This window comes from Athene noctua, chromosome 12 (genome assembly GCF_965140245.1).
Source record: "Athene noctua chromosome 12, bAthNoc1.hap1.1, whole genome shotgun sequence".
Taxonomy (NCBI): Eukaryota; Metazoa; Chordata; class Aves; order Strigiformes; family Strigidae; genus Athene; species Athene noctua.
Window position 1 is genome coordinate 21,976,372 of NC_134048.1, and position 14,470 is coordinate 21,990,841.

General features: G+C 42.4%; 1 protein-coding gene across 6 annotated transcripts in view; it reads left to right on the forward strand.

Annotated features, from left to right (window-relative positions):
- Positions 1 to 14,470, forward strand: part of FSTL4 (follistatin like 4) — a 239,899-nt gene that overhangs the window by 188,195 nt on the left and 37,234 nt on the right. For all 6 annotated transcript variants that reach the window (XM_074916216.1, XM_074916210.1, XM_074916215.1 and 3 more), the window contains one exon: positions 8,658 to 8,824. In XM_074916216.1, the coding sequence (XP_074772317.1) occupies positions 8,658 to 8,824 (167 nt within the window). The remainder of the gene's footprint in view (positions 1 to 8,657; positions 8,825 to 14,470) is intronic.

Below are 14,470 nucleotides of genomic sequence, written 5' to 3' on the forward strand. Positions count from 1 at the left end.
TCTTGAACCCCAAATACCCCATGGCCTGACTTGTCTCTATTCTCGAAGTAATTTACGTACACATTACAGCAGTTCCCACAAGTCATGCTGGACGTAATGGTCTGACAGTATTTCCATGATAAACCCTAGGGGTTTATAGAGCAGCCATAAAAATTCACTCCAGGGAGAAACTTGGCATGCCACATCCTCCACCAGAAGCTATCTTTTTCTGCCTTAAATCAGGTATAAATCAGTTCAGCTGCTGTAACTTGCAGAAGTTACAGAAAAAAGTTTAGCGGTTTCATATGGGTTTTGGTCCTCTGAAACGCTGATATTTTAAACAGAGATAGTGGCTGTTCTTAAAAGTGTCATTGCTTTGGAAGAACCTGCCCGTGCTAAAGAGTTCTCCATTTCAAAGCGAATGAATTTCTGAAGGATGGGAAAAGCTTTTAAACTCCTAGAAATGTTGAAATAAGCCTTTTACAAAGACAGCTGTTGCTTTTGTGGCAGTGGAACAACTAATTATTTCTTTCAATTCCAATAGGATGGAGAGAGCAGCTGAAACACCTCCCATCTGTCCCAAAAAACTATAATATTCTTTTTTTTTCCATGGGTTCAGTGAGAGATTTTAATACTCCTGTAGTTACTCAGAGAGTAGAGATGTACTGTAGTAGATATATATATAGTATACTGTAATATGTGTTTGACTCTTCTTAAGAAATGGAGACAAATCTTTTGAGTCCCATGTTTAACTGGCACGACTACCAGAAGTAATTAGGAGAGCCTGTTAGACCATTAGCAATTTTACTTTTCACATTAATAAATTGACTAAGAAAATGCGTGGCTGTTACAGTCTAGGCAGGACACTGTTGACACAACATGGGAATATTTTATCAAAAATTAATCATATCAACATTGCTCTCAATCTGTGGGAAATAGGAATTTAAAATAAAAACAAATGCATTTATGTAAACTGTTCTCTAAAATAGACTACTTATGCCTATTTACATAATGAATCCATCACTTATCACCCTCAGGAGATTAGATAATTAAGCACTGAACAACTTATATTTATTCATGTACTTTCAAGAATGAATGAATTATCCCTTCCTGCACAAAGCAAATGTTCTCCGTCTGATTAGTAACAGGAGGGCAGTGATGGGATTTTAGGATGGAAAGTGTGTTGCTTGTTTTCTTTAAAAAGAAAAAAAGAAATTGATCTTTAGAATACAGTGCATAAAGAAGCCGTGTTTGGTTAAAAGTCAATATAAATGATTTTTAGCAAATTTATTAGCTATGTGATTGTGCTTGATACAAATTCATACGGGAAAGCTGGGCTTCTGGGTTTTGGATGTGTATGATGTTTTGAAGGAAATTGTTTGTAATTTAGACAAAAATCTAAGCAGCTGTTTGAACAGAGTTTGCCTCTTCAGATGTAGACATTTCCAGTGCAGGCGGCTCTGTTGGAGTTACTTGAAATTTCTCTGTATTCAGGGTGAGAAATTGGCCTTCCTCGGGGGCAAACCAGCCCATCCCCTGACATGGCCACACCAGGCGGGGTGACGCAGGGCCCCACGCAGGGACTGAGAGGCCGACTCCGAGGTGGTACCGGCCTCCAGATCTCTGAGTTCAGGAGGTCTGAATCCATCCTCGCAGAGCCAGGCAAGAGACATCCTCGGCTGCTCTCAAACCCAACAGCTGGAAAGGATGCTCGTCCTCCCCCGGGGGCATTTCTTCGCTTCTCCAAAGGTTTCAGGTTTTTCACAGAGACATGGGCAGCTTGGTCTGCATGTGAAGTCCTAATCCCTCTTAGTTAGAAGCTGGACCAGACTGATGTAAGACTATTTTTTTCCTCCTTCAAGTTAAGCTTTGTTTTATTCAGCATAATCTCATTATCTAACCAAATACTTCGAGCAACCTGACCTAGTGAAGGATGTTCCTGCCCATGGCAGGGGTCTGGACTAGATGGTCTTTGAAGGTCTCTTCCAACCCAAACCATTCTACGCTATGTCAGTGATAGTATATTGTGGACACATTTGCTGGAGAGAAGTAAAAGGCATTTGTACCATTTAATTGGTTTAATAGCTGCTTTTCTCTTACATTTAATCAAAAAGTCACGGTCACACAGACCGTGTAGAGTTGTTCAACCTGACAGGAATGAGAGACAGGGTCTTGTCCTCTAGCGCCACACCAGAGCTAGGTATCGCTGGTGATTTGCACACATTTATTCTGAATTCCATGACAAGACAGGTTTTAGCTTTCAGTGCGAGGTTGGGACCTACCTCGGGGAGTCATAGCCTGTGGCCTTCAAGAGAAATGACAGAAGAGGGCTTCAGGTACTAAATTCTTTCATACTGCTAGAAATATGATTATGCCTTTTTATGACTTAGAAAACAGCATTACTAATTTAGTAGAGAATTCACAATAAAATAGTTCCTGAAGTAGCATGCTCAAGGTCCTGAGGATTTATAAATTACATTAAGAACTTGAATTATTGCAGTTAGAAAATAAAGCCGAGATACGAACATTTCTACTTAGCTTTAGCAATCCTTTTATAATTCACATTAATTAAGTTTACAAGCCTTAGAGAAGCGCCGCATTGTGGTGCCTCTTTTTGAGGCAAATCAAACTCCTAAATTGTCCCACAGAGGCCAGTGGTGGGTCACACCAGAGGTGGCCAGAGGCAGCTCCTGATGGTGTTTTTCACAGGTTATAAAGCCAGAGGCCTCATCCCAATCACCTGCTCTGAACTGATGCGGGAGCTGGAGGAATTCTCTGGGTTAATTAATTGTGAACAACTTTAATCATGTTCATTAACAGCTCTAATGTTGTTAATTAATAACATAAACATCTTTAGTAACATGGTTGGCTTTCCTGTCATTTTAAGTTGTTGTTCAGAAAATGGAGTTTTCTTTTGGGGCTGGGTGATGGATGGTTGTTTCACCCGACTGGACAAGTGAGAAGACAGCAAATACTTCTAGGTAAGACTGGCTTGTTGAACCTTAATAACCAGCAAAATGTGACGGCATGGCAACATTTCTTCTGGAAACAGTCCTAAAACCAGCTGGTGTGACAGGTTTGCAAAGGGCATGCAGGCCCAGGGTGATTTGTGTACTATGTTTTTTATTAATTCATTTGGTCTACAGAGAAGGGTAGAAACTAAATCACTGGGTATTTTGCAAATACCCTAATGCTAACACAATTCTTTACTAAGCATTATTATACAGTGCTTAACAGATTTAGACCCACTGTGAACTGCCCTTCATTTCATTTAATCTCTCTATGCAGTGACTAATTAGGTGACCACATCTCATCCCAGGGTCTCCCTAACAGTATCACCGGAGTCACTCTTTGGCCGGCCAAATTTCATGTTCGCTTGCGTGTTTATAAATACATTTCACATATAACACGGTCATTTTCAAATTAATTAGCTGCAGTCAGCTCAGATTTAAGAGGGTCTAAAATTGTTTCCCCTCTCTATGCAAAGCAGACTGCATCTTATCAGAATTATTGGGGGAAAAACAATTATAAAATGTATATCCTCTTTTTTCCTTCTGATCCATTCGTTGGTTTGATCTCCTTGATTGACTTAGCTCCTCACCTGAGTGTGTATTCAGCTAGAGAAGGCTCCTTTATCGATTGAAACAAGTGTAAAATTGCCATTGACCTTTGTGCTGCAATATTGGGCCACAAGGCAATAAACAGATTTTACTAATGCAAAGACTTGGGCTTGGGACAACTGAGTGGAGGCTAAAGTTTTCATCCCATTAAATCGACCCTGACTTGAACCATTTGCTGGAGAAACAGGATGTATTTAGGGCACCCATGCTAAACAAAAAGGCCTCTTTGCTCAGGAGCTTTAATTTGGGGGCAAGAATCTGCGCTTGAGACCTTCTTTGAAAGTCATCCTCCCTTTGCTTCAGACAAGGCTACACTTTGGTTCGTTGTCCCCCCACACCGAGAGCAAGTTACAGGGTGAAAAAAGTATTGTACTGCCTTGTCCCCTAAGCAGAATCTGAGCAGCAGTCTCAGTTGCTCCATATTCTGTTTTAGCACGGCAAGATATCCATGAACAAATGTGACAATGATTAAAGGTGGCAACAATGTATTAAAAAGTATATTTTCTTCAGATTTAAGGGAAAAGATCTAATTAATGATATTAAGCACTTTTTAAAGTGTGAAATCTGTTTCTGGATGTGGCGTAGCATGAGCAGAGGCAGGCAGGCAACAGGCATTTACTATGTAAATTGTCTCCGCGCAGTGGTAAATCAATGAGTTTTTCTCCATAGATGCTCATTCCAGGTTGCTCCCTATAATGACCTCAATTATACATGTCTTCATTGTGAAATTATGATTGCCTTTGGCGGGCTGCAAATGACAGCAGAGAAAAAGATTTCCATGATAAAACAGCACAACAAGTAATACCTGCTCGCATTAGTATGCACAGCTTGCAAAGGTGCGGTGCCACTCCAGCTTCGCACCTTAAGAAATAAAATTGGAGCAGAGGAGGGGCCGAGGAAAATATTCAACAGTATCTTGACATTTTTAACAAGAAAAGGAATTAGTAAAACTTCACGTTCTCGACTGTGTCACTGTGGGACCTGGTATTGCAAGAAATCTAACATAAGGACAACAGAACGGCTACACCTGGGTCACCGACGTCCTTCGCAGCCTCGCTCGGACTGAATGTGACAGCAGAGAGACAAGGTGAGAGGGAGAGGACAGAGCCGTCCTTCCCTGAGTAACCTCTTGGCGCGCAGGGCGTGATGCCCACCCTCCTGAAGGGGGCACGTGGGTTTGAAGGTGGCTCTGCCCTGATTTCTGAAGCCAGGCAGTTTTCAGTCACTGAGCTGCTGCCGTCACCCAAGGAGAGTCTGCGGTGTCCTGGCTGCCTTTTCCTGACCTTGATCTTGTGCTGCACTGGGTGCAGTAGCCACTGGGTGCAGTAGCCACTGGGTGCAGTAGCCACTGGGTGCAGTACCTGATGGAAGATCACTCCCAGCCCCTGATACACTGAGACACAGCTACACCCATTCCCTCTTAAAGTGGATTAGTACAAAGCCTTTACCCCTGTGTTGAACTATTAAATGTTGAGTCAAAAATGATAGCATCCCATTCTGTGATGAGAGCATCCCCCTCTGATGGCAGAGGAGTTGGCAGAAACCCTTTTTTATTTCCAGCTGGAACAGACTGAGGAGTTGCTTCAACTGAAATCCCAGAGAAGAGTACCAGGTTTGACATGACTTGATAAATATGATCAGCTAGGACTGATACTGGTTGAATCTGTTGAATATAGAAAGCTGTTTTGCATGCATCATCCAGCAGGATCTCCAAATGAACATAAAATTGCTTGATTTTAGGACCAAATTCCATTCCAGCCTGTGTTCTGCAAGTGAGCACACTGACTATTACCCATTTGTTCTGTTCAGTTTTATATGCGTGGTAAAAATCCTTTTATCTCCTAAAGGTTTTTAAAAATAAAATGAGAGGTGTTCAATACTTAATCTAGAGGCTCTACACAAAATCATTATGGTGACTTGAATAATTTGTACACATAATCCAGCTAGCATCAGTGTGTCTGAGCGCTATAACTTCAAGTAGAAGATTCTGAGGTTTTTAAAAGATTTTGAAAAAGCCCAGCCCTCACATCCTCTTAGGGAGTCTGTTTCCTCCCCAATACACTTGGTTATGTAAGAAAACCTTTCATATTCTCAACAATAAAGCAATGAGTAAAGCCACACAAAATAATCCTGTATTAGTAGAAATGCTTTTAGATGTTAATAAGATGCCCTCAAATGTACTGGTAATAAGATGCCCTCAACCATACTCCATAGAAATACTCAAAAAAGGAGTTGTGTTTGTATTGTTCAAGCGGTCAGTACTAATTACATGCTTTAACATAAAAAGTCATCTCTTGGCCTGTTGTGGTTCATCCAAGAATGGCAGCTATGCAAGGTGTCTTCTTAATTAAAACTTAATGTATTTTTCATTAGTGTGCTTCTAAAAATGTAAACCCAACACCTCTTCAGCTGTCATTTGGAAGATGGGCAGGGAGCCTTAAATTCTACCGCAACAAAACACTCAAAAAATATTGCTGGAGAGGGAGCTGATGGGAGCCCAGCATGAGCCAAGGAACTCAAGGCAGAGTGAGAAACAGCAGAGGGAATTAAGGAAAACAGCAGTAAGATGAAAAAACAATTCTCTGGTAAATGAATGACCCTCTATTTCATTTCTCCTCAAGAAAAAATGTCCTCATTAGCCCTACTCCATGCTACAAATTATTGTAATTATCAGTTCTTTATCCTGTCAAGTGCACTCCAAATATTTTATTCATAAAAAAGAGCTCTCTTTTATGCAGAAAATAACTACGTCATTGGCCCCTATGTGCTGTCTCCATGCTTCAGGCAGCGGGACGAGGGTGGTGTGGATGGGCCATCACCCTGCCTCTGGGCCGGTGTCAGTGGCCCTGAGTTGCCACATCTCTGATCTCCTCCAGCAGGTGCCCGAGGGCGATGTGATTTAATGCTGAATCAGCATTTCCTGGCTTTGCCGCTAACCTGCTCCGTGACCTTGGGTGGGGAACGTTCTCCTTCCCTTCTCAATCTTCCTCCATCTCCCCATTCAGATTTTAAGGCTTCGGGTGCAGCAGCTGCTTGATGGTCTTGACTGGTCAAACATTCCTGGTTTTGACCAACCATATATCAAAACTACAGCTATCATTTCTTTAAAACAGCTTGTACTCTTTCTGAAATAGCGCTGGGAATACTAAGTGGGAGGACGACAGACACGACAGGCAACGCTGTATTGAGCTTTGCAGCCCTAAGTCAGCCTCAGACCTACTGTGGTGAATACAATTTGTGGCACGTTCAGTTAACTTCCCGCTTAGGTGGAAGGAGAAGGAAGAGAAGGGATGCAGAGCTGGTTGGGCGCTGCTGCACAAGCAGGTCTTGCAGAGTCTTCCCAGTCAGTTGCTAGACTGGTGCACTGAAATGAGTCCTTCCAGGCTTCCCAAGGCTACTGAATATATTAGCAGATTTAACAGATTTACTACTCAAGAGATGTTAAGGCAATTTTTCAATTAGAGGGTATGTGAAGAGGTGGAAAATGATGCTCGCAAAAGTAGATACTGGGGGGGTTTATTTTTATTCCATGCATTTCCATAGTGCAAGCCCCATAAACGAGTGCGAGATTTTCCCACCAAAGCTGTTAACTTTTAAGGCAAAAATCACATCTTAAGCTGTGAACTGACACGATAAAAATGAGCTTTGGGTTTCACTGAAAGTTAGCGCTTTCTTTAGAGGGCTGGAAGAAAGTGCTCAAAGCATTTAGATCTTACCAACGGAGATCTACTGTAAGTGATACGCAGATCTTGTGCGGGTTGTAACGACAGAGATGAGGAGGAGAAGCAGGATGGAGAGTAATTTTGCCAGCTGATGGGAGGGAGTAGCCTGACCCCATGCACCATTTTGTAGTGTCAGCATTGCTCGATGTGGTTTTTCCCAAAGCGCGTGGCCTTGGGTTGAGGCACTGTGGGTCTCTGATCCCTGTTTTACCAGTGGACATGAGGAAGGAGGGACCTTGGGGCAAGAGGAGGGTGTTTCATTCCCCAATCCAAGTTTCTGATTTTGCTGCAGCAATTTAACACCAAAGTGTTCATCTCAATGGGCCATTCATTACCTTGAAAAAACCACTTTTCAGCATTTATATGCAATATAGTTTCAAAGCTTTCTTCTTGCAGAGTCTGTGAGTTGAGAGCAAGCAAAAAACATCATGTGAATGATAAAATTGTGAACACAACAGCTTTGACAATGTGGCCTGATTGCCCTGTTGCTGTCTCACTGCTGCTGGAATGCTTAATAATGACAGTCTGAGCCCACGGTAATTCTGGTATCGAATGTCTTGCCTGTCTGTGTGGCCACACGTGACAAAATAAGCAGACACGTCTTGTGAGCACTAGCCAGAAGGAAAGGGTGGGACGTGGTGTGGTTTCAGAGAGATGTCGGTGTGGTTTTCAGTAAGGCCTTCTGCCTCAGGTGTTTCTTTTGGTGGTACATGTAAGTCAGAATAACTGAGGGGTTTTTTAATTTAAATAAAATATGAGAAAGCTTCTCACTCCTTGGTTAGCAGAACATCTGTATCTCAGATGCCATATGTGGCTGCATTCGGTAAAGGAGTTTTCGTGATTTGAGCAATTTAAAACTGGGTTTATTTATATTTCAGTGACAACAGGCTTGCCTTAATTCTGCTTTTTCAAGGAGGCAACCTGACTCATTCTTCTGTCATTCCAAAGGACCTTGGCCAGACTCTTCTAGAGAAACAAACCCAGGCAGCCTGAAGCAGGAGAGCCTTTGCTTGTCCCCCAGTTGCTGAGTGCTTTGTAGACTTGGCGATCGCAGCCAGACTTGCCAGAGGACCCATCTTAGTGCCCTAACGCTGCAGCTACCGCTGGGTGCCTCAGGAAAATGATGCAGCAAGTTCCATTGTGGCAGATTCAACTCCTATGTCTCTTGCTTGGCTTTATTGTTTAGGGGTTTTTTTATAGCATAGATAATCCATCTCCTTACCAGAATCCTTCAAAGTTATTCCTGGACTGAGGAAGAAGGAAGGCAGAGGGGGGAGAAGGGGAACCGCTTCCCTTTGTAGTATTTGGGTTTACTCCTGTCTCGTTGCTTTTGCAGAGGTGGTTCAGCTGAGCCTGCCGGAGGACCAGAAGATCAGTGTCACCACCATCACGGTTGGCCTGAGCACGGTTCTGACGTGCGGCATCCGCGGGGCGCTGCGCCCTCCCATCATCTGGAAGCGCAACGGCATCATCCTCAACTTCCTCGACTTGGAGGACATCAACGTAAGTCCTGAATTATTCTTGTTGTTTTCTTTTTAGGGCATTGAATATGACTTCATTTAACAGATGATCGTTTTAAGGGAACAAGTTTTAGCTTGTTATTATTATGGAAAACTGGAAGGTGGCGTGATATTTTGTTTTTATGTGAATATGTCTCAGGAATAAAAGCAAAGTAACATATATGCAACTGAGAGCGGGGTTACTTGGAATATGTTATGATGAAATTAAAGCTCAGTGCTGTAATAACCCAGCACGTAAATAGCACCGGTTCTTGTTGCTCGTTCAGTTTGGTGCAACCTGTGGTCCATGAACATCAGCCCTGGAAGCCCAGGGGAGAGCAACTCTAGAGACCATCAGCTCCTCAGGGATCCCTTTCCTAGTACAAAGGAACAGGTTCATCGAGAGCATGAAACAATACCTTGATGGTTGGCAGTGAAACCTCTTCTCTATCTAAATCAAATAATCCGTTTTTATCGCTGTTCCTCCTGTTGCCTTTCAGGCCATTCTTGTCTCTCATTCCTCAGCTACTATTTCCGATGAGCGGTTTGAAATACGGGATTATTCAGCAGGGTGTGGCAATACCCTCCCAGGAAGGAAGATGGATCTCTTTTAATTCGCAGTGCTGGTCTGATGTGTGAGTCCTAGTTTATAGTAAAGACAATGCCTGAATAATGGCATAAACTTACTCATTTATTTAATAACATTTAATTACGGAGAGAGTGGAAGGTAGTGTACAAAAAATATGGTCTGTATTTCATTTCTCTTTGCATTAAAGTACACACTAAATCAGGTTTTATTTTAATTACACTACAGCAAGAGTTGATTTATATTTTTGTTCAGCTCTTGTTAATTTGATAACCACTCAGTTCGGAGTTGTTACATTCAGTACTGTAGCTCCCTAAATTGTTGTGTATCCAGGATGGCTGAAACGTGAAAAATCTTTGTTTTACTCTTCTGCATTAATACACGAAAATTTCAGCAGACAGGACAGAAATACGCACTGCAACCCAGTACATTATTTGTTGACTCTACCTTAGTCAGAAAATCATCTGCACTGTGTGTAGGTGATTACTGCGTGCACAACTCAGTAATTACAACCACCTAAACATTCTTTTCTTTTCATCAAAGCGAGTATTACCCTTTTAAAACACATTTCTTGTCACCGTTTGGAGCATGACATCGAAATGCAACCCGAAACCAGCAAACATCCCGCTGCAGGATTGGCCCAGGACGATGCCAGAACCGTGACGAGGGCACGCAGCATCGCACAGCCAGCCCGAAGCCAGCGTGCCTGACCAGATTTTTTACAGACATCTGTCAGCACCAGGGTTAGAATAACAACTTTTGGGTCGCTGGCCCTAAAAATACAGGGAAACCCACCGTGCCGTACTGCGCAAAGTCGGGCGTTGCCTGCTGTGGGGGGAGCGGGGCAGAGCCCTGCAGGGGGTTGACCTGGCAGCTTCCTGCCTGTACCACCTCCTGCAAATAGTCTTCAGATCAGATCTGTTCCTTGACACAGATTAAGCTTAGGAAAGATGACACACACTGCCAGTGTGCTCAGTCTAATCCGTAGTGAGCAAATTCAACAACTTTGTGTGACCAGAGCTTAGAAGGAGCCTTTTCTTTTGGCAGTTTTATTCACCAGGTAGATCTGAGATGTGGTTTTAGGCTCAGTTTTGGTGGCCTCAGGATTGAGCTGGGGTTAGAAGCACGGTTCAGATGTTCTGAAATCTTATTTCCACGCACTGTAGAGGCTCAAGAGCAGTCTCAAAATTTTTTTGCCAAAAATAATCAAAATTCTGGGTATTTGTCTTACCTTTAGCTTATGATCACATTAATCTTAAATGATTAAAGTTCATGTGTGAATGGACATGAAATGACAGTCCAGGAGTTGGAGTAGAAACACGTCCTTGAAGGATAGATAGCATTGTGGTTCTGAGGCTTCATTTGCAACATCTACTATTTTAAATAGAATTTTAAGGAGTGCATTTTCAGGTTGAAATGCCAGTTCCTTCCTAATTTAACTCTGGGCCAAGTGAATTTCTGCTTTTCTTATGATCAATTCTCTTTCTCATTAGATATTAGATGTTAAGAGGAGTTACATCCTTGCACATAAGCTGACGGGTTGCTGAATGCTTCAACACCTCCTCAGTCAATACCATGTGATAGAGCAGGATGAAAATAATCACTTTTTGATCTGTTTGAAACTAGTATATCAGTGAGAAACTATATCAAAGGAGCACTCTGAGATTCTTACAAGGAGGAAAACCAGGATTTCCGCCTCAATTTTAATGTTTCACCTGTCAGTTTATGACCTCTATCACCTTGTCATATAACACCTGCTACTGGCGTGCATCAACTTTTTTTTTTAATCTAATAAACACCTCCACACCTTTTTCATCTTTAATTAAACTGTAAAGTTTTTTATGTTTGGTATATATCAGTGCCATCTGTATACTGGTCTGATCACTTGAGGTGACATAATTTGGGATTACCATCTTTTATTTTCCCTCCTTCACTATGAGCAGTCTGTAGGACTCCTGACCTGAGCTGTGTCCCCTCTCTGGCTACCTGCACATCCAAAACACTTGTTCATAGCAGGGACGAGGAGATGGTCCTTCAGCTGGTAAATCCAGACTTTTTATTTAGATTAATCACAAGTTTAAAAAGTCCTGTACTTGTGGAACATAAGCCACATTCATCTGCAGTGTGAACACACTTGTGTTTGGGGTTGATACTTGCTTGTAGCATGGAACTGGCATCAACATTTGTTTTGAGGTTTGCAATGTGAAAATCCGTGCAGCCATGCGTGCTCAACAGCATGGGTCGGGGTGGGTGGCAGCTCCAGCCTTCCGTGGGTGCAGAAACTCACTATTTATAGACATTGACAGCCAGAAAGTAAAGGCACTGTGCTTCTTAATATACTTGAAGTCAGTTAATTAAATTACTTCGGTTTTCTTTTAGTACGCCTCAAGCAGAAACTCGATTGCATTTCTGCTTTTCACAATAAGGTTAGCAATTTGGCTAATTGGAAGTGCAACAGGAGATTAATTGTACCTTTTTAACTTCAAGAAAATCCTCCCTGCTCCTGGCACAATGGTAATCACATACAAACCTACAGGATATTCACGCACTTGGAAAAATCCTCGTATTATATTTCAATTAAACTCTTTCTCTTCTAAATGCTAATTCAAGAAATCAGATGAAAATAGAAGCCCAACTGTTGTAAAAACACAATCCTTCCAGCTAGGTGTGAGAGCAGCGCAGGAGAGGCACCACTGAAAAGTCCTTCATGGCTTTATTCTCTCCAGATTCGTGACAAATGGGATGTGAGAAGGTTGACTGTGTTCCACATTAATGCTAGAAGTGACAAAGATGGTCAACAAAAAAAACTAGATAATCCTAAATTTGTACAGAACTGAAAGGTTGAAGATTACTGTAAAGCCTGGTTGTCTGAGTGCATCACTTGAATCATTTTTATGTGGTGTCTTGATTGGCAACAAAATATTAATAATTTTTCATAGCTCTCTTTAATCAGAAGCTTTCATAAGCAACATAGTAATAATAGTCTTGTCCTGTTTGTGAAGAACTCTCTTAATGAGTTGTCACATAGCTGTTGCAAAAGAGCTATCTTAATGGTATGTGTAATTAAACAATTTTTCTTGTAAACATTTAAGATTGCTTTTAGCATAAAAATATTATTTATCCATAAACTACCCATCCATATTATTTATCCATTAGAAGTCACTTTGCAGCTCTACTTTAAAAAAAGTCACATCAACTTTTTTTCATGCAGAAAACAACTATAATGTAGCTGAAACTGATAAGATTGTGATAACTATAAATTGATTTCTGACTACAAATAGTGAAGTGGTTAAAATGTGTCATCTCTCAAAATAATATACTTTCGCCCCCTAGGAACAAGCAGTTTGTTTTCCCAAATACTTGATTATGAAAGCATTCGTCAATTTGAAAATATAATAAACTCCTCATGGAGTCAAATGTATTTATACAGTATTTATAGGATATTGTTTCACATGATTTGACATTATCTCCAGAGAAACATACGTAAATTTATAAACAAAATCTACAAACAAAAGTTATTCCTTCAGAGGCATGGTGAAAGCGTATTACAAACGAGAATGAAGAGACTATTACTGTAAGAACCAAACGTTACGGAATACAGGTAGGTAAGAATTCAGTGAATTACCAGTTGTCATGCAGGTAGCTAGAACATAAATTCATGAGTGTTTTTCATTATCGATTTCATATTAATCTGTACCCTTTCACTCAAATCTGCATTAGGTCATTAGTTCAAAAAGAAGCTTTTTTGTAACAGATCGTTGAAATACGGGTTTCCTCATTTCTGCTGATGCCAGGTAGGGTGACATGTCCTTGCTCTCCAAAAAAATCCCATCCAGGGACAAGTGCAAGACCCCAGAGTCGAGTCCGACAGGGTGGGAAGCACACCAGGGAATTAAATGCAGGCCAGTGAGAGTGCTTTGCAGCTACTTTATGACTTGTCTTTCTTCTTGTTTGATGAAAAATCAATAATTGCCCTTAAAGAGCATGCTCCCGGGAGTTAAGGAAATGCAGCGTATCGTTTGCTCACCGTTGTCACTGGTACGGATCAACCGGCTGATCTTGCACAAAGAGGAGTGGCCAGTACGAAGTCCACGTGCCAAATTCCCGAAGGAGTCTTGAATGTTCCTGTCCGACGTCGTACGCTGTCTTACGGCCTCGGGGTGTCACGCGGGCTGAAGGGCAGAGGGGCTGGAGCTGTGGTGAGACACGTCTGGGGAGAGGCTGTTTGGCACAAGGACCACGTCCCTCCGTTCGGAAATGACCGAGCGACAGCTGACGGGAGCGTGGCAGCGTGTCCTGCTAGTGCTCGTCCAGTTCCCACGGCTCCGCTGCTGCTGCCTCCCGTCAGGAGAAGGAAACTCGACTGGAGAGACCTCTGCTCTCACCCTCGGCCTCTCTTGCCTTTGCTAAGGCCACGTGAGGAAAGTCTGGGGTTCGCTGCCGAGGTTCCTGTCACCACCCAGGACCCTGGAGGCACCTGAGATACTTGGGCTGAGCTCAGAGGTGTGAGTCCCGCTTGGAGGAAAAGGAGTGATTCTCTTCTCCAAACAGGTTTTCCTCCTCCCCATACAAATCTGTGCGCCTTACTCCGGCTGAATCCAAGCCTGCCTCCATCTCTGCCCACCAAACCTCTGCCGGGTCCACGGTGCAGGGAGCGCGTGGAAGTGGCAGAGGTGAATCTGGGGGGGCACAGCCCCCTTCCTAAATCGATTGCCCATATTGCACATCTTCCCCTGCACCCGGGAAGATTCACCTCCATGTCTGTCTCATGGCTCTTACAAGATCTGTGCCTGATAACACATTTCCTCTATATTCATGTACATGTCCGTTTTCCATGTATAATACTTGAAACCCAAAGCAAATGGCCAACCCTTAAAGCGCAAGTCACTGGGACTAGGTTTCTCATTAAAACAGCCCGTATGAAGGCAATATATCCCTGTTGATGTTTTTAATGTAGTTTCACCGTTAAATAATAAAAAGATCATGTGTGAATAACCCCACTTAATACCCTGCTAATAGAAATTGGGCCATTAAAATGATCAAACCCTGTGTCATCCAAGATGC